A 20060-nucleotide genomic window follows, 5' to 3' on the forward strand; every position below is an offset into this window, starting at 1 on the left:
TGTGTAAAAACTACAGTGCGCTTTTACTATAGTGTGTAAAAACTATAAAGCACCACACAAACTAAGAGATTCATTTTATTATGACCTCCATGTTATTTCTAATTTTATGATCCCACTACTTTACATTTTCTTATACATGAATTCACATAACCTATTCATACTGGGCTTAGATAGTGTGAGCCAATTATAAAAACATAGGCTATTGCTCATCAAAACATAAAGGAAAAGGGAGTGATTCTGCATCTCTAATACTCTTCCTTCCCCCAGATTTCAGCTGGCTGCGATGAGTAACCTGGAGAAGTCTGAGGAGTGCTGGAGGCTATAGGTTCTATCGGGATGTCCAGGACTGAAGGGGGCTTAAGGAGCAGCAGAGAGCCGTGGAAGAACTAGGCCTGGGGGCACGTGTAGACTCTGTGATTAAGGGGACACTGTCTCAGAGCATGTGTGTGGTCTTGGTTGGGGGGGGAGGGATCTGGACTTTACAGGAAAGGTAGGAGAACTTTCACATCTCTGAAACTAAAAGAATACTAACACTTGCATTTAGAGACACCTAGGAGAAGGCAATGGCACCCCACTCCAGTACTCTTGCCTAGAAAATCCCATGGACGGAGGAGCCTGGTAGGCTACAGTGCATGGGGTCGCTGAGAGTCAGACACGACTGAGCGACTTCACTTTCACTTTTCCCTTTCATGCACTGGAGAAGGAAATGGCAACCCACTCCAGTATTCTTGCCTGGAGAATCCCAGGGATGGCGGAGCTTGGTGGGCTGCTGTCTATGGGGTCGCACAGAGTCGGACACGACTGAAGCGACTTAGCAGCTAGCAGTAGCAGGAGCACAGAGACTTCCTCTCACACTCTTGATGCAGGAGCAGAAAGTGTTGTTGTGCCTCCAACTATGGAGAAGCTTGGCCTAGCTTAAGCAGAAAATTTACAATGGAAATAACCTCATATTTAAGAGGATCCAGTAACCACAGAGAGGCAGACCAATGAGATCTACTAAAGTACCATCCCCTAATGAGGTAACAGTGCTGGAGGAGACAGAGGCCAACTTTTTTAAAAATGAGAGTACCATGAAATAAAGAACAGAAAGTCAGTAATTCTTGGCATTAAAAATATTCTATTGAAATTTAAAATATCAATAGACCGGTGATAACTAAAAGATAGAATGGTTGAAAAATACATTACTGACCTGAAAGAGCAAGCAGATGAAAAATCTCTCACAAAGAGCAAAAGGCATAATGATGGAAATCATGAGGAATGAGTAAGAGATTAGAGTTCAGAGCCAAGAGAACTAATATGCCAACAATAAGCATTCGAGAATCAGGAAGAAGGAACAGATGGAGAAGAGGCAATAATCACATAAATAAGAGAGGGAATTTTCTACGGTTTAAAATGAGACTTCACCCGTAAGTTTGAAAGAGCTCATGATTCCTGTGTTCAATGAATATGTACTGATTGCCCGTTATGTACCAGACATAGTTTTAGGTGTTAGAAACATAGAAGTAAACAATACGAAGTCCCCACATTCAAAGAGTTTGCATTTAAAGAACCTAGCATCCACATGCCCCATAGAGGAAAACACTCAAGAACACATTTTAACCAAATAAGAGCAGTAACAATAAAAAGTCCTTAAGCCTGGGAAGGACTGAGAGAAAAGATTACAGATGTGAACAATGAACCTTGCAATATATAATTAAATATAAATCAATAGCAATAATGTAGAAATTGTGATCTCTGAAACAGCTAACAGAAAAAGCTAAATGAACTTTTCGGCCAACCCAACACAAAACAACGATTCAAGAAATAGAAGAGATGTAGTATGAAGGAAACCTGATAATGGTCAAGAACTAAAAATCTGGCATGAGCCAAAAGTAAGGATTTGTAGGGGATGTTAAGGCAGAAAAGTAAAATTCTCTACAAATCTCATCTGAATGGGGAATGTACATGGAAAGTGTGAAAACAAATATATTTATCTTACTGGAGGAGAGAGAGGATAATGAAGAAGGAATAAAGTTATAGCTATTTGAGAAGTATACACACATACATCATTTATTAGAAATGTCAGGAATGGGAAGATAACAACTAATGAACAGGAAAGCATGGTAAAAATGCCAAAGAAAACGATAATTTAAAAAACTTCACCAAAACAGCAAAAAGAAAGGCTACTTTAAAGCACAGAACTCCAAGTATGTATAGTTTGTGAGAAATACACATGAAAAAACTAAAGGGAGACTAAAAGCAAGGTAAATGCAACAAAGAAAAGGTAAAAATGAAAATATTAATATTTGACAAAGTGGAATTTAATATTCAAAGTGCTAAAAATTATCACAAAGCAACATTATATCATAATAATGGGCACTTTATTAAGGTTCAATTTATAAACTTGTATTCAATAAACAAAAGAACAAGTTTTTGCTTCATATATTTACCATAAATGCAAGAAGAAAAATTTAAAAAACACAGTAAATTATTTAAACTTAATTATTGGTTTAAAATAATGTCCACAAATTATTTGATATTCCCTTTAAAAGGTGAAGCCTAACACCACTCCCTGAATGTGGGCTGGACTTAGTGATTTCCTTCTAAGGAAGGAATAAGAAACAAAAGCAGGAGTGCTGGTGTGCAACTGTGGAGACTAAGTCATAAAAGAGACTGCAGCCTCCTATCTGCTCTCTCGGATCACTCACTCTGGGAAAAGCTACTGCTCTGTCATGAGAACACTCAGGTACCCTGTGGAGAGGACCATGTGGCTGTTCTGTCAACAGCTAGCAAGGAACTGAAAAGCTGTGTCTGCAGCCATGTGAGTCAGAAATCTTGGAAATGGGTCCACCAGCTCCAGTCAGCCTTACAAATGACTGCAGCCCTGGCCAACAGCTTGATTGCCAGCTCATGAGAGACCTTCAGGCAGAACCACCCAGCTAAGCTGTACTCAGATTTCTGAACTACAGAAACTGTGAGATACTAAACATTTGCAGTTTTAAGCCAGTAAGTACTGGGGTAATTTGTTATACAGAAATATATAATACACATATTTTAAAAGATACAAATGGAAAAAATTGAATGTACAGTTTACCCTTGAACATTGAGGGTTTGAGCTGCAAGGTCCACTTAAACACAGATTTTTAGTGTAGTAAATACTACACTACTACATGGTCCATTGTTGGTTGAATCTTTGGATAAAGAGGAACTGCAGATGAGGAGGGCCAACAATCAGTTATACATGGAATAACTCTTGTATTGTTCAAAGGTCAACTGTATAACTAATGAACTTAATAGATAGAAATACGAAGAACTCTACATCCTATGAATAGCGGATACAATTAATTTTTCATTTGTCTACAGAGGTTTCATGAGAATCTATCATATACTTGATTTCAAAGAAATCCTTAACAAACTCAAAATAATAAACATTTCATAGGACACATTCTCATATCATAATCCAATAAAATCTGAAGTAAATAATATGATGCAAAAAGTTCTAGCTTTTAGAATTAAGGTCCTTGGAAATTAAAAATTATAGTCTATAACCATTGGATCAAAGAGGAAATTAACAGCAATATTATAAATTTGATAGAAGGCTCAGTAACAACTAAAGTAAGAAAAAATGTGTAGTCTTAAATGTCTTCGTTATTAAACAAGATGCACATGAAAGACTATATTCTCCTTAACACATTAGAAAAATAAAATCAATTAGATAAAGATAAAAGCTGAAATTAATGAAATGGGAAACAAAAAAATCAAAGCTATATAATCCAAAGAGTGATTCTTTGAAAGAACTAATAAAATTGATGATAAAACTCATCATAAGCCTGATTAAGGATAAGTTAAAAAAAATAACAAAAAACATGTAAGATTAAAGATAAGAAAAAAGACAAAGATATAGAGAAGTAACTTTTAACATTATATATATAAAAAGAGAATATAATATTGGAATCTGTGGCCATGTACTTTGACAATCTAGAGAAATGGAAGATTTTCTTGAAGATTAGAAGCTACTGAACTGATTCTAGTAAAGATACTAAAGATACTAAAACTGATCCTAAAACTGGAATGGGTGAATTTAACTCAGATGACCATTACATCTACTACTGTGGGCAAGAATCCCTTAGAAGAAATGGTGTAGCCCTCAAGAGTCAACAAGAGTCCGAAATGCACTACTTGGATGCAATCTCAAAAACAACAGAATGATCTCTGTTTGTTTTCAAGGCAAACCATTCAATATCACAGTAATCCAAGTCTATGCTCTGACCAGTAATGCTGAAGAAGCTGAAGTTGAACAGTTCTATGAAAACCCACAAGACCTTCTAGAGCTAACATCCAAAAGAGATGCCCTCTTCATTATAGGGGACCGGGATGCAAAAGGAGGAAGTCAAGAGATACCTGGAGTAACAGGCAAATTTGGCCTTGGAGTGCAAAATGAAGCAGGGCAAAGGCTAACAGAGTTTTGCCAAGAGAATGCACTGGTCATAGCAAATACCCTCTTCCAACAACACAAGAGAAGACTCTACACATGGACATCACCAAATGGTCAATACTGAAATCAGACTGATTATATTCTTTGCAGCCAAAGATGGAGATGCTCTATACAGTCAGCAAAAACAAGACCAGGCGCTGACTGTGGCTCAGATCATGGACTCCTTATTGCCAAATTCAGACTTAAATTGAAGAAAGTAGGGAAAACCACTAGACCATTCAGGTATGACCTAAATCAAACCCCTTATGGTTATACAGTGGAAGTGACAAATAGATTCAAGGGATTAGATCTGATAGACAGAGTGCTTGAAGAACTATGGACGGAGGTTCATGACATTGTACAGGAGGCAGGGATCAAGACCATCCCCAAGAAAAAGAAATGCAAAAAGGCAAAATGGTTGTCTGAGGAGGCCTTACAAATAGGTGAGAAAAGAAGAGAAGCTAAAGGCAAAGGAGAAAAGGAAAGATATATCCATTTGAATGCAGAGTTCCAAAGAATAGCAAGAAGAGATAAGAAAGCCTTCCTCAGTGATCACTGCAAAGAAACAGATGAAAACAATAGAATGGGAAAGACTAGAGATCTCTTCAAGAAAATTAGAGATACCAAGGGAACATTTCATGCAAAGATGGGCACAATAAAGGACAGAAATAGTATGGACCTAACAGAAGCAGAAGAGATTAAGAAGAGGTGGCAAGAATACACAGAAGAACTATACAAAAAAGGTCTTCATGACCCAGATAATCATGATGGTGTGATCACTCACCTAGAGCCAGACATCCTAGACTGTGAAGTCAAGTGGGCCTTAGGAAGCATCACTATGAACAAAGCTAGTGGAGGTGATAGAATTCCAGTTGAGCTATTTCAAATGCTAAAAGATGAGGCTGTGAAAGTGCTGCACTCAATATGCCAGCAAATCTGGAAAAATCACCAATGGCCACAGGATTGGAAAAGGTCAGGTTTCATTCCAATCCCAAAGAAAGGCAATGCCAAAGGATGCTCAAACTCCTGCACAATTGCACTCATCTCACACGCTAGCAAAGTAATGCTTAAAATTCTCCAAGCCAGGCTTCAACAGTACCTGAACCATGAACTTCCAGATGTTCAAGCTGGATTTAGCAAAGGCAGAGAAAGCAGAGATCAAATTCCCAACATCCGCTGGACCATCGAAAAAACAAGAGAGTACCAGAAAAACATCTGCTTTTGCTTTACTGACTATGCCAAAGCCTCTGACTGTGTGGATCACAACAAACTGTGGACAATTCTTCAAGAGATGGGAATACCAAACCACCTGACCTGCCTCCTGAGAAATCTGTATGCAGGTCAAGAAGCAACCATTAGAACTGGACATGGAACAGCAGACTGGTTCCAAATTGGGAAAGGAGTACGTCAAGGCTGTATATTGTCACCCTGCTTATCTAACTTATATGTAGAGTACATCTTGCAAAATGCTGGGCTGGACGAAGCACAAGCTGGAATCAAGATTGCCGGGAGAAATATCAATAACCTCAGATACACAGACGACGCAACCCTTATGGCAGAAAGCGAAGAAGAACTAAAGAGCCTCTTGATGAAACTGAAAGAGGAGAGTGAAATAGTTGGCTGAAAACTCAACATTCAGAAAACTAAGATCATGGCACCTGGTCCCATTACTTCATGGCAAATAAATGGGGAAACAATGGAAACAGTAAGAGATTTTATATTTGGGGGCTCCAAAATCACTGCAGATGGTGACTGCAGCCATGAAATTCAAAGACGCTTGCTACTTGGAAAAAAAGCTATGATCAACCTAGACAGCATATTAAAAAGCAGAGGCATTACTTTACCAACAAAGGTCCATCTAGTCAAAGCTATGGTTTTTCCAGTAGTCATGTATGGATGTGAGAGTTGGACTATAAAGAAGGCTGAGCATGAAGAATTGATGCTTTTGAACTGTGGTGTTGGAGAAGACTCTTGAGAGTCCGTTGGACTGCAAGGAGATCCATCTAGTCCATCCTAAAGGAAATCAGTCCTGAATATTCATTGGAAGGACTGATGATGAAGCGGAAACTCCAATACTTTGGCCACCTGATGCAATGAACCAAGTCATTGGAAAAGACCCTGATGCTGGGAAAGATTGAGGGCAGGAGGAGAAAGGAACAACGGAGGATGAGATGGTTGGATGGCATCATTGACGCAACGGACATGAGTTTGAGTAGGCTCCGGGAGTTGGTGATGACAGGGAAGCCTGGCGTCCTGTAGTCCATGGAATCGCAAAGAGTCGGATGCAACTTAGCAGACTGAACTGAACTGACTGAAAACTGATTTAAAAGAAGTAGAACACTAAAAGAGTGCATTGGCTGCATATAGCTTTTTTTTTTCATTTTTAAAAGAATTTTTTGGTCTACTTTTTAATTTATTTTTTTAACTAGAAGATAATTGCTTTACAATATTGTGTTGGCTTCTGCCATACATCAACATGAATCAGCCATAGGTATATTATGTCCCCTCCTTCAACCTCCCTCCGCCTCCCACCCCATCCCACCCCTTCAAGTGGTCACAGAGCACCACCTTTCAGCTCCCTGTGTCATACAGCAAACTCTCACTGGCTATCTATTTTACATATGGTAATGTATATGTTTCCATGCTACTCATCAATTCGTCCCATCCTTTCCTTCTCCAGCTGTAAAAAGGAACACATTTGAGTCAGTTCTAATGAGGTAGATGAACCCAGAGCCTATTATACAGAGTGAAGTAAGTCAGAAAGAGAAAAACAAATATCTTATATTAACTCAAATAAATGGAACCTAGAAAGATGCTACTGATGAACCTACTTGCAGGACAGCAATGCACATGCAGACATAGAGAACAGACTGGCATGTGGCTTTATAGCAGAGCTCTCTTTCCATTTTCAAAAGCAAATAGTTTTGTTTTTTTTTAAGCAAATAGTTTTGAGGTTCCTTCAAGCAATGATTCCCATCTTTGGCTGCATATTAGAATCACATGATGATTCCTAGGTGTCCATCAGAATCTCTGGGAGTGGAACTCAGTAGTTTGTTGGGTTTTTTTTTTCCTATTTCCTTGGGTGATTACAATGTATAGACAAGTTTGAACACAAGGGATTTAAGTTCTAAACCACAGAAAAAGATGTAAATCTCTCCAATTTACCTCATAAGATCAGTATAACCATAGTATCAAAATTTGAGAAAAACAGCAGCCAAAATTTGAACAAAGATGTAAACTATTTTTCACTGGGATGACCAATTTTCTGGTAGTAGAATTCATCTCCAGTTAAATCAACTTTGTTTATAGGTATTTCACCTCTTCTATGAGCCATGAATAGTGAATTTCTTTAGTCAAACCTAATTTTAAGCCCCAAATAGTAATGATCAGCTAAGCCATACACCTTACATGGCACACTTGACACCCAATAAGCTTTAACCTTTTCAAAAAAATCACATCTTCAAAAGAATAAGATTTGTGATAATGAAGCTCATTCAGTAGAAAATGTCACTGTCTCTGAAAGTGATTCTAAAAGGAGTCCGAAATATATACTGAACTTCTGTAAGCGTTGAGCCTCTGACGGCAAAGGCAAGACTTATTTGGGTGTATAAGATCTGCATTGTTGGTCCAGGACTAGTTGTATCACTTTACAGTCTGCATTCAAATACATTTTAGTCTTAGAATAATAAGAGAATTGGAAAACAGATAAAAAGATGACCTAAGTCTTCTGGGACATGGGTCTCTAGGATATTTAGACTTCTGGTTACTGAGGTTTCTCTGGATTTCTTTCAAAAGAGGACTCGCTGCTGCTAAGTGAACCCATCCTTCACTCAGTTCCAGTAAACCAAACTCTCTGGCTTATTCCGCAGCTGATACACAACAAACCATCTATGTTATGGTGATACATTGACAAATGCAGAAAACCCAGGGTAAACTACGACTCTGCACAGCATCAGATGACCTTCAGGGGGAAAAGTAGCAGACCACAATTAACTAACTTGAGTAGAGATAAAGAGTCCTATTTCCCACTGATATATTTTACATTAGACATCTAGAAGTAACTGCAATTTTTTTGGACATTTTCCCAAAGCACATGAAATAACCTCTGGGCCTCAACTCCACATTATTTTAATTTTTATTTCGTTTGCAAACTCTATTTAAGAGATGTGTTCCGATTGTAACCTACTGCCTTAATTTTAAAGGGTAAAGAATTGACTGCTGTGGCAGTAGGAAGCATATCAGCAACAGAGAAAAAAGAAAATATTTAATGACCTTCACAGCTGGCAAATTTGGGTCATAAGGGGTGGGATGGAGGATGATGAGGAAAAGAGAAAGAAAAACAAGGCTGTGTGGCTCCCACCGACAGCATCAGTATGACACCCACAGCGCTGAGAAGTAATTAGCTTCTCTCTCTCCATGTGCACCTCTCTTTCAACTGCAGGAGGTCTCCACACACAGCATCAATTTAACAAACTAACTTCCCAATACTCAGTCTAAAATTTCCAGCTTTCTATTCAATGAGGAAAAATGTCTTGTAATTTTAGCAAGGCTAAAGTTCTGAATGAAGAATTCCAAATTGGTCACTTCAATTAAGCAAGAGTGGCTGACTAAAATTAACCTTTTCAGGAAATAAAGTCTAAAAATAGGACCTAACTAATGCCAGTGGAAACAGATTTTATTTTCTTGGGCTCCAAAATCACTATGGATGGTGACTGTAGCCATGAAATTAAAAGACGCTTACCTCTTGGAAGAAAAGCTATGACAAATCTAGGCAGCATATTAAAAAGCAGAGACATCACTTTGCTGACAAAGGTCAGTATAGTCAAAGCTATGGTTTTCCCAGTAGTCATGTACGGATGTGAGAGCTGGACCATAAAGAAGGCTGAATGCCAAAGAATTGATTCTTTCGAATTGTGGTGCTGGAGAAGACTCTTGAGAGTCCCTTGAACTGCAACAAGATCAAACCAGTCAATCCTAAAGGAAATCAACCCTGAATATTCACTAGAAGGATATATACTGAAGCTCCAATACTATGGCCACCTGACATGAAGAGCTGACTCACTGCTAAAGACCTTGATGCTAGGAAAGATTGAGGGCAGGAGGAGAAGGGGGTGACAGAGGATGAGATGGTTGGATGGCATCACTAATTCAATGGAGATGAGTTTGAGCAAACTCCACGAGTTAGTGAAGGACAAGGAAGCCTGGCATGCTGCAGTCCACAGGGTTGCAAAAAGTCAGACACGACTTAGCAACTGAACAACAACTAATGCCACGTAACTCTGTTCACTTGATGATATCCAAAGACATATAAAGTTGAGATGCTCTTTTAGTAAAGGTGTGTCATGGTTAATCATATGGCACTCAGAGGAATTCCTTACAAACCTAGATAGGATTGTGAGCTGAAACTGTCTGGCTTAGTCTTAAGGTGCTAAATGATACAATTTGTAAGGATAACCAAATATTAAAGAAACTAAAAATCTCAAAACAACAAAAATTATCACTTGTACAAACTCCATCATTTATTGCAGCACACCACAAAAAGGGTGTGGGATTAATTTTTTCTGATTCTTAAAAACTTTCCTTCATGATTAGGCACTTACTAAATTATTAAAACTCTTTGAAGGGATTGTCTTAATGTCACCTCATCCAGGAAGTCTCCCACGACTTAGGTGCCCCTCCAATGTGCTCCCTTGGAACCTCGCACACCCCAATTATAACATGTCCTACCCTGAACTATCTTGTCTTTTTATTGGTTGACCTACCCCACTAAACTGAGATGTCTTTGGGGCCAAAAGCTGCATCTTAGTCATACTGCATCACCAACACAGCAGAGTATCTCATTTATAATAGGTATTTAATAAATATATGTGAAATGAATGAAATTTATACTCATCTTTGTATCTTCCCACAGTTTTTACACAGGGCTTTGAACACTGTAGGGACTAGATAAAAGTTTACTGAATGAATAAATTAGTGGACAGATGCACTTCTGCATTTGATCAGTTGTAACAAATAGAAGTCTTTCTTAAACTGAACCAATCATTTGGATGAAAAGAGTAATATGGCAAGGCATCGCAGGGACCCTACCTTGTAACTCTGCCTCTCAGGCTATGCCCTGGGTTGGCCTTGGACCAGCCCCAGCCCTGCAGCCTACTCAGTCTATACTACAAAAAAGAAATGATGAGGGAGAAACTGTCTAGCAAAACACCAACTGAAAGATGAATTACAATTATGCCTTAATTCAAAGCCTGAGTTTTTCCTGGTTTCTCTTTTAGGTTGATGGAAAGGAAAAAGTTAGACCACGGTATAAGCTTTGACTACTTACAGCTTAAAAAGTCTCCCACGGGATGTAGTTTGCCAAACTATTCCCTAAAATTCAAGTTCAACCAGAACTTGAATAAAATAAACCAATTTTAATTAATTAATAATAATAAAGTACTTTGAATAAATTAAATAATAAGTTAAATAAGGATGAGTTAAAGCCTGGTCACTAGCTGCTTCTAGAAAGAAGAGAGTGAGCCCATGGCTTACACTGAGGTGGCTTAATCCTATGTGCTCCCATGAATGAACGAGAGGAGAGCGTCACATGTGGGCATTAACTATCACTAGGATTTAACACATTGCTGATGCACTGAGTAACAAGAACCAGTCACCAACACAGAAACTCTACCTTTTCCTGAAGCAATGAAGTGACTGCTGTAATCCCCGTGCAGGCAAGCTCGGTATCTGATGCCAGGAGAGAAACCCACCACTCTCCACCTTTCTCTTCATTTTTAAGGTGTTCTTCCTTTCCTCCTCACCTGCTTTCCTGGCCCATTACTCTTCCCTCATCTAATCTTTCTTTTTTTCACAGTCTCTCATCTTCTTGTACCTAAGAGCCAACAACACTCCTCATACTGCAGCACTGCTGAAACGAATTTTCCAGATCAATGAAGTTTATTCCTTTAAAAGCTAAAATACGTTTTTAAATTACTTAACCATTCTGGCTAAGAGTTCTGAAAATGGGCCATTTGGTCTCTTTACTTCTTAACAGAGTGTACACCATAGAACCTCAAACTTTCTTGACCACGCAGGTTCATCAATCTAAGCATCCCCTCAGGCACATCCCCTCAGGAGAGCTCAGGACGGAGCTCTCCCTGACACACACAGCCCCCTAACACTTAATGTTACTGCTTCATTTCTACCTCATGTTGCCAGTTTTAGATCCCCTCGTACTGTCAGAAAGAATTTCGCTTCTCATCGTTCTCACTCTATCTCACTTCTCCTTTCCCCTCTCACTCCCTCATCTGTGGCAGCGTGGCTAACCAGACAGGCAAACTCACAGGAATAATGTGTCAGATAAGGGTTTACAGATATATGGTCATTGGGTGTTGAGTAAGGCCCTAGGGCTCCTCCTGTGAGTAAAGTTCCCTGGATTTCTGACAGTGATTTCAAGAGTTCAGAGACCCTTTTTACTGAATTCTGGACTTGGGACCGTTGGAGTGATAATAAGATGGGAGTTTGTTCTTTGGATGGGTGGATATCACTGTCCTTTGTATTCAGGTAGAAACGTTGTACCCAGAACAGTTTCTGTTCATGGTTTTAGGCCCCACTCTACTTGTGTGATCTACCACCATTCCTTATTTAAACTTTGGATAAAAAGTAAGACAGAAAAGGCAAATTGCTGACTGTCACAAGTTACAGATCATCATACAGCATAGCTTCCTGAGATGTGTCTGTGTCCTGCCCATTCCTTCCTTGGCCTCTAACTTAGCACACTCCTTACCCACAAGCTAAGTGTCTCACCATCATCGAAAGGCCACCAGGTCACTCTCCCTTCTCAGACACCATTAATTGCATCATCTTTTCAGTTTCTTAAGATGGAAGCCTGCTGTCATCAATGGCTCTTCCCTTAGTTGTCTTTTTTAAACCAGGCAATTTCAAGATTCTGGTGCATGCAGTTTATTCCATGTCCAAGGTACGTTTTATCTGCTCCTCACTCAAGTCTGTTAAAATTCTAACTCATGGCTCTACTTTCCAAATATCTTCTTTCCAAACATCCCTCTCACCTCCCTCTACTCAAATCTATCCCAAATAACAGAGCTTTACTCTTTCATCACTGGGCTCTCAGTCTCCACTTCCTGAACACCATCATTGGTTAACTCTCAAAATATTTCTTGTTTTCATGTGAATGCTATAATTTCACCTTAAGTCCTTTTTATAGTACTTCTTACCACCCACCTCCTCCTGTTCAGTCTCTACATTAGAACTTTCCAGTTTTATATATTCCATTTAGTTTTGCCAATGGAATTAAAGAAACATTCTCTTCTCATGTCTGTCTACTCCAGAGTCCCTTCCCTGATCACATCTTAGTATCTTCAACTACCTCTTGAGAAATTTTCTTTTCTAATTGCCTAGGAAGTCACTTTTCCCATTTAATTTACTCAACTATTTTCCCTTTTCTGTATTTCCCCCAAACCTCCAGAGAAATAATTATCAGATTTTCTGCTGTGGTTATTACCCATGTCCCTCCACCCACCTCCGCCCTCAGATTGTAATTGTCAAAAATAACAAGACTGCACTTCTGAACATTTATATGGTGCTATGGCAGAAAGTGAAGAAGAACAAAAGAGCCTCTTGATGAAAGTGCAAGAGGAGAGTGAAAAAGTTGGCTTAAAGCTCAACGTTCAGAAAACTAAGATCATGGCATCTGGTCCCATCACTTCATGGGAAGTAGATGGGGAAACAGTGGAAACAGTGTCAGACTTTATTTTTTGGGGCTCCAAAATAAATGCTGATGGTGATTGCAGCCATGAAATTAAAAGATGCTTACTCCTTGGAAGGAAGGTTATGACCAACCTAGATAGCATATTAAAAAGCAAAGACATTACTTTGCCAACAAAGGTCCATCTAGTCAAGGCTATGGTTTTTCCAGTGGTCATGTATGGATGTGAGAGTAGGACAGTGAAGAAAGCTGAGCGCTGAAGAATTGATGCTTTTGAACTGTGGTGTTGGAGAAGACTCTTGAGAGTCCCTTGGACTGCAAGGAGATCCAACCAGTCCATCCTAAAGGAGATCAGTCTTGGGTGTTCATTGGAAGGACTGATGTTGAAGCTGAAACTCCAATACTTTGGCCACCTCATGCGAAGAGTTGACTCATTGGAAAAGACCCTAATGCTGGGAAGGATTGTGGGTGGGAGGAGAAGGGGACGACAGAGGAGGAGATGGTTGGATGGCATCACTGACTCGATGGACACGGGTTTGGGTAAACTCCGGGAGTTGGTGATGGACAGGGAGGCCTGGCGTGCTGTGATTGATGGGGTCGCAAAGAGTCGGACACGACTGAGCGACTGAACTGATCTGAACTGATGTGTAGATTTAAACAAATCCCATTCCTCAAACTGTATAAATGAACTCCCTTCTTCCTTCAACTCATTCAGCAAGACATCCCTCTGGAAATATGGGCCTCCCTTAGGAACGGTGCTAGACTGACTCCTGACTCCTGCAGGCCTCTGGAAGGAAAGGACCCATTCCTCCCCAGGATGGAGTCCTTGGGGTCAGGAGCTGGAGAGGGTTCACCTGCTCCATAGGGCCACCAACAGACCAACGCTTTGCCAGCCTTGGATAAAAGCCTCTAGTCCTTCTAGGCCCATGAACTCTGACTAAACTTCCTTCCCTGCTCTTTCTCTCTCAGGCCTGTGGTCAACTCACTCACCACACCTGCTCTTCACATGCTTGATCTCCTCATCTCCAATATTCTCTTTCACTCACTTCAACCACCAACATTCTGGACTCCACCTTGGACCCACTCATCTCCTAGGACTACACCCCTTGTAACTTCTCAACCATCCTACTTCCTGGGTCTTCACCCCAGTAAGCCTGCTCCCTGATAAATATATATACACACACATGGGCTTCCCAGGTGGCACAGTGGCAAAGAATCTGCATGCCAATGCAGGAGCCGCAAGAGACTCAGGTTTGATCCCTGGGTCAAGAAGATCTCCTCGAGTAGGAAATGGCAACCCACTACAGTATTCTTGCCTGGAAAATTCCTTGGACAGAGGAGCCTGGCTAGCTACAGTTCATAGGGTCTCAAAGAGTCAGACACAACTGAGCAACTGAACACACATACACACACACACATATATATACATAAACATACATATATATGTATGAATCACTTTCCTCTACACTTGGAATGAAAACAATATTGTAAACCAACTATATTTCAATAATATTTTTTAAAAAAGGAATATTGCAGCCAAAAAAGGAATTAAGGGTCATGGAGGTTATGTGGCTTACTCAAGCTCTCACAGTCCCCAAAGAGTAAAACTGATTTCCCATCATAATAATCAGAATATATTTTCTTTCAGGCCATTTGAGATACCTATGCTGTGGTCAACATGCTTCAACATGCTATCTTGTGGGGAAGATGTTCTGATCAAAAAGAAAGACAAAGGGGGTACCACTCTAAAGGTAGAAGTTACCTCAGGATCAATTTTCTATATCTAATCATCCCATAAGCAAATATTTATGTTGCAACTGCTGGCTCAGACAGAGAAATGAATCCAATCAAAGAGATGCACAGAAACTCCATGCCAGCCAAGCTGCTTTAGGCCCTCTGTGTAGGCTTCCACAAATAACACTCAAACGAAAAGGAGTCACAGCATTGGAAGAGCAGCTGAGCCCAGCAGTGGTGAGTCAGGGTGGAGAAGAGAGCAGTTTGGAACTTTCTATGGGGGACTCCTTTCATGCACAATTAGTGCACACTGGAGAAGACTGCTGGGGCCTGCTCACTTCTGAACAAAATAACAATAAAATAAAAGACTGCTCCCCTCTCCATCCTGTGTCATCTACACATTTACAAAGTAATAAAGAACATAAATACCATCAGGCACAAATCCTAATGGATCTACAGATAATAATATTAAGCAGAGACTCAAATCTTTAATTCTTTTTGTGGAAAGAAAAACAACAAAACTTTCAACTTCTTGAATAAAAACTGTCCTATTACATCTGTATTTGTACATATCCCTAATAAAACTAATACTGTTATCTGCTGTAGTCCTGCCTTCTCCCAACAAAAATATAAATAAATATTTAGCAAAACAATAATTTACCTTATAGAAGATCAAAAAAAGGTCATCTAGCTTCCCATGCAAATCACCTGGAAATGAAATGAAAAAAATCAGTATTCAGGAGGAAACAAGAAAATGCCCTTTGTACAAAAGAATTTAAAACCTGAAATACTGCTGATACATGCCAAGCATTCTCAGGACATTGGGTTTTTAACTTATGATGATATTAATTCAACAGCCGGTTTGTTTCCATAGCACCCTGTGGAAACTTCATCCCTTTTCCTATAGGGGGCAGCATCCAATGTCGCGATTTCCTATTCATTCCTGCCATTTATGCCGTGCTTAGCTCACTCTGTGCCAAGTGCCAGAGTAGGGGTTTACATGAACTATCTTGTTCAATCCTAAAACCACTAGTCAAGTGTGGATGTGAGAACTGGACTACAAAGAAAGCTGAGCGCCAAAGAATTGATGCTTTTGAACTGTGGTGTTGGAGAAGACTCTTGAGAGTCCCTTGGACTGCAAAGAGATCCAACCAGTCAATCCTAAAAGAAATCAGCCCTGAATATTCATTGGAAGGACTGATGTTGAAGCTGAAACTCCAATACTCTGGCCACCTGATGTGAAGAACCAACTCATTGGAAAAGACCCTGATGCTGGGAAAGATTGAAGGTGGGAGGAGAAGGGGACGACAGAGGATGAGATGGTTGGATGGCATCACCGACTCGATGGACATGAGTTTGAGTAAGTTCTGGGAGATGGTGAAAGACAGGGAAGCCTGGTGTGCTGCAGTCCATGGGGTCGCAAAGAGTCGGACATGACTGAGTGACTGAACTGAACTGAACTGATAACCACTCTATGAGATGGGTATTGTTTTCACCATATTCATTTTACAAATGAGGCTCAGAGTAGTTAAGTAACTCACAAAATTGCCCAGCTACCAAGTAGCAGAGCTGGAATTCAAACTCAACTTTATCTCACTTCAAAACTGTACTGTACTCTACTGCCTACACTAGAAGAATCTCTAGGAGAACAGCAATATTACTTATTTATCATTAAACTGCTAAATGCCTCCTATAGTACCTGCTGCATAGTGGGCACTCGATAATTAAGTTCAATTGCTAAATGCACAGCTTTTTAAAGCCATGTTTTCAAGAACATGAAGTAGATCTGAAACTTAAAAATTGTGAGTAGATATTTCACATTCTCTTAATGAGACTATTAGCAAAAATAAAAATGAAAGCATTGCTTTATAAAACTCAAGGAATCGTGTAAATATATGAAGCCATTAATTTAAAAACAAGAGTAAATATGTGAATATTCAAAAGCCCTATTTGGATAACTATTTCTAGGTAAATATTTGTCTTTCATAAGCTCTGATCATAAATTTTTATTCCTTATATCCAACTTTATTACCAAATGTAATTTAATTTAGGAATACTTTTCCCCAGTTTGTTTAAAAATGCTACAAACAAAATTAACCAAACATATACAAGAGATGGGTCCAATTATTATGGGAGTAACAAAATTAAAATACATCACCAGCACTTATTTATAAAATGACTACAATATTAAGCAAGGAGATCAAACCAGTCAATCTTAAAGGAAGTCAATCCTGAATATTCACTGGAAGGACTGATGCTAAAGCTGAAGCTCCAGTACTTTGGCCACCTGATGCAAAGAGCTGACTCACTGGAAAATACTCTGATCCTGGGAAAGATTGAGAGTGGGAGGAGAAGGGGACGACAGAGGATGAGATGGTTGGATGGCATCACAGACTTAATGGACATGAGTCTGAGTAAGCTCCGGGAGTTGGTGATGGACAGGGAGGCCTGGCGTGCTGCAATCCATGGGGTCGCAGAGTTGGACATGACTGAGCAACTGAACTGAACTCATTTACATATTGTCTAGGGCTACTTTTGAGCTATTAGGGCAGAGCCGAGTAGTTCCCACAGCGACCATATGGTTTACAAAGCCAAAATGTTTATCATCCCGTTCCTTAAAGAAAAGCTTGTCAAGCCCTCATCTAGAACAACGTCCCTCATGGTTAAAGTCACTCGCATTAAAGATCTTGCCTAAAATGTACTCATATGGCCAAAAGCAAGCACTTCATATGGGCTACTGTAGAAGAAAGTTCTGGAAAGCTGCTTTTGGCACCCTGATACGGTTTCTTGCTGGGTAACCTAGAAAAGGACCCATCACTTTGAGCTTCAGTTTTCTCATCAGCAAAGTGAGGATAATACAAACTTCTCCACCCACCTCAGGGGACATGGGGAGATGATGGATGCCAAGGTGCTCCATAGACCATGAAGAGCTACAGGAATGTCCAGAGGGGTTGCTGCTGCTGTTCTTAATGTTCAGTACTATATGCTGTTGCCACTGGATCCTACAGAGACCCTGGGACTTTTCCGTGATCAGCAAGGCAAGGATAGCACTGGCCACTGGGAGATTTACCACTCAGCAAAAGCCATTTCTGGAGCTTTCAGCAATATGGAAATCAAGAGATTCACTAGCTTCGTTGTAACTTTAAGAGCTTTCAAAATCGTGTCAAATAGAAAAAAGTGGTTTGGAAAAAAATATGACTTTTAGATTGTTTCCAATTTCACATTAGGAGCTTCGAATAGGAGAGCAGCCTTAAAATGGGATTGCAGAGATGAGTGGTTCTTAGTTCAAGGCAGATCCCAAGGATCCCCAGTATCCCAGGACTCTGGGAGATAGTGAGGGACAGGGAAGCCTGACATGCTGCAGTCCATGGGGTCACAAAGAGTCGGACACGACTTAGCAACTGAACAACAAGATTATTAAAAGCATATTAATACTACTGCATACTTAAATTTCATTGCTCTCACTCCAAATCTAAGGAAATAAAAATGGAAGGACTTTACTTATTAGTTAAATATATATTTTTAATTATTTTGTTTTCCTAATTCTCTTCAGGATGACTTGTCTTTCAAAGATTTGGGTAGTCAGAAGTGTTGTAGCTAGCAAGCTAATAAATGAATTGGTTTCAGCATATTAAGAGTTGAGGTTATAAAGATACAACCAACTTCTAATTGGACAGCAAAAGATAACAATGTATCATGTAAAAGCCACAGAAAGATATTTTCACTGCATATAAAAATATAAGTACATACATGGTTAACTTTTATAATATAAATGTAGACTAAAACACCTATATTTCATGCACATTGAGAACCATGCAGCATGATTAGATGGGCATGTAAAAAACTGCATCTGGAAATTAAAATAATGGTAAAGGTTCATCATAATTTCTCTCCCTTTCCTGTTTTAAACAGAGGATGGTTTTGAAAATACGGCCCCAATTTTAAATGATGGCCAAATTTTTCTAGGTTCAATGGGGCTATTAAAGACAGTTTAATGAAAATTCCTATGCTATGGGAATGTATGGGCCTGGCTTTTCCTTCTACCAATGGTGCTATGTGGAAAAAGTCTGGAAATATTAATAAATGCCCAAGATGCATCTTTTAAAAAATGCAACTGTCCAATCAATCCATTCCGTAATCTCTGTCTTGTGATGGAAAATGAAACACCAGTCAGAGCGGTGCATAATGGGACTGGGATAGCAGATATGGGACTGGCTCTAACCTGGGATGCAAAAGATCTGATTTTTAATTCTGACTCTGCCACTAACCAGCTGAATGAGCTGGGGTAGAGAGAAAGGGACAAGTTATTACATAGAAATGCATGGAAGGCAATACCATTTCTGGGCCTCAATTTTATCCATAAGAACAAGGGATAGACCAGCTGACCTCTGTAAGAACCATTCACACAGTCTTTACACTGTGTGATTCCAGAACTTACATGCCCTCTAATTAATTCATGTCTTCTTCCAGATCCTTTTATGCAAAGACAGGTCTCCAATGGCAACTGGAGGTGTACTAGAAACATACAGGAGCAGATCACAGTCTCTGTTTGGCTTATTATATCACACTCTGAGAGCAAATCTTGCCCTGGCTCCACAGGCTTCATTGGTTGGCCTGGCTTCCTGAGCCTCATAACTCCAAATTCTTTATCTCCATGGAAAGTAAGAGCCAATGAGGTCTTGAATAAAAGGTCCCCCCTGCTGAGATGCATCATCTGGTAGGCAGAGATGTGGTAGCCTGATTAGGTTGAAACTGAACCATTAAGGACTCTTCAAAACCTGAGTCCAGGCATGACATGGAGTGTATACTGCTACATCAAGTCTCTGTCACCACTATCAGATGCTAGAAATGGAAATGGTTTAATTAGATTGTCAAATCCAGTCTACCTGCCAGAGTAAAAGAAACATGGGCTAAAAATTGATTTGGAAAATAACAATCACTGTGTTGTAACCTAAAGGCTTAATTAGAAGTTAAGAGAATTGCTGTTCCTTCCACACACTCCATTCTCAGACAGTTGCAAGCATGCTGAGCACCAACTGTGTTGAATTTCAATGTGTACTGCTTCCTGAAGCAATATCCTGCCAGGCTGGCCTATATGATAACAAAATCTCAGCTCTTGTTATTTAGAAGAACAAGGAACAGATTTCTGGGACATTCACACTCTTCTAA

At 39.7% G+C, this 20060-nt stretch overlaps 1 protein-coding gene across 3 annotated transcripts in view; it reads right to left on the reverse strand.

Annotated features, from left to right (window-relative positions):
* The window catches only part of PPEF1 (protein phosphatase with EF-hand domain 1), a 108729-nt gene that overhangs the window by 37701 nt on the left and 50968 nt on the right, over positions 1 to 20060 (reverse strand). For all 3 annotated transcript variants that reach the window (XM_081566540.1, XM_081566537.1, XM_081566538.1), the window contains one exon: positions 15553 to 15599. In XM_081566540.1, coding sequence (XP_081422666.1) covers positions 15553 to 15599 — 47 coding nt within the window. The remainder of the gene's footprint in view (positions 1 to 15552; positions 15600 to 20060) is intronic.

This window comes from Giraffa tippelskirchi, chromosome X (genome assembly GCF_054371585.1).
Source record: "Giraffa tippelskirchi isolate mGirTip1 chromosome X, T2T-mGirTip1v1.2.pri, whole genome shotgun sequence".
Classification (NCBI taxonomy): Eukaryota; Metazoa; Chordata; class Mammalia; order Artiodactyla; family Giraffidae; genus Giraffa; species Giraffa tippelskirchi.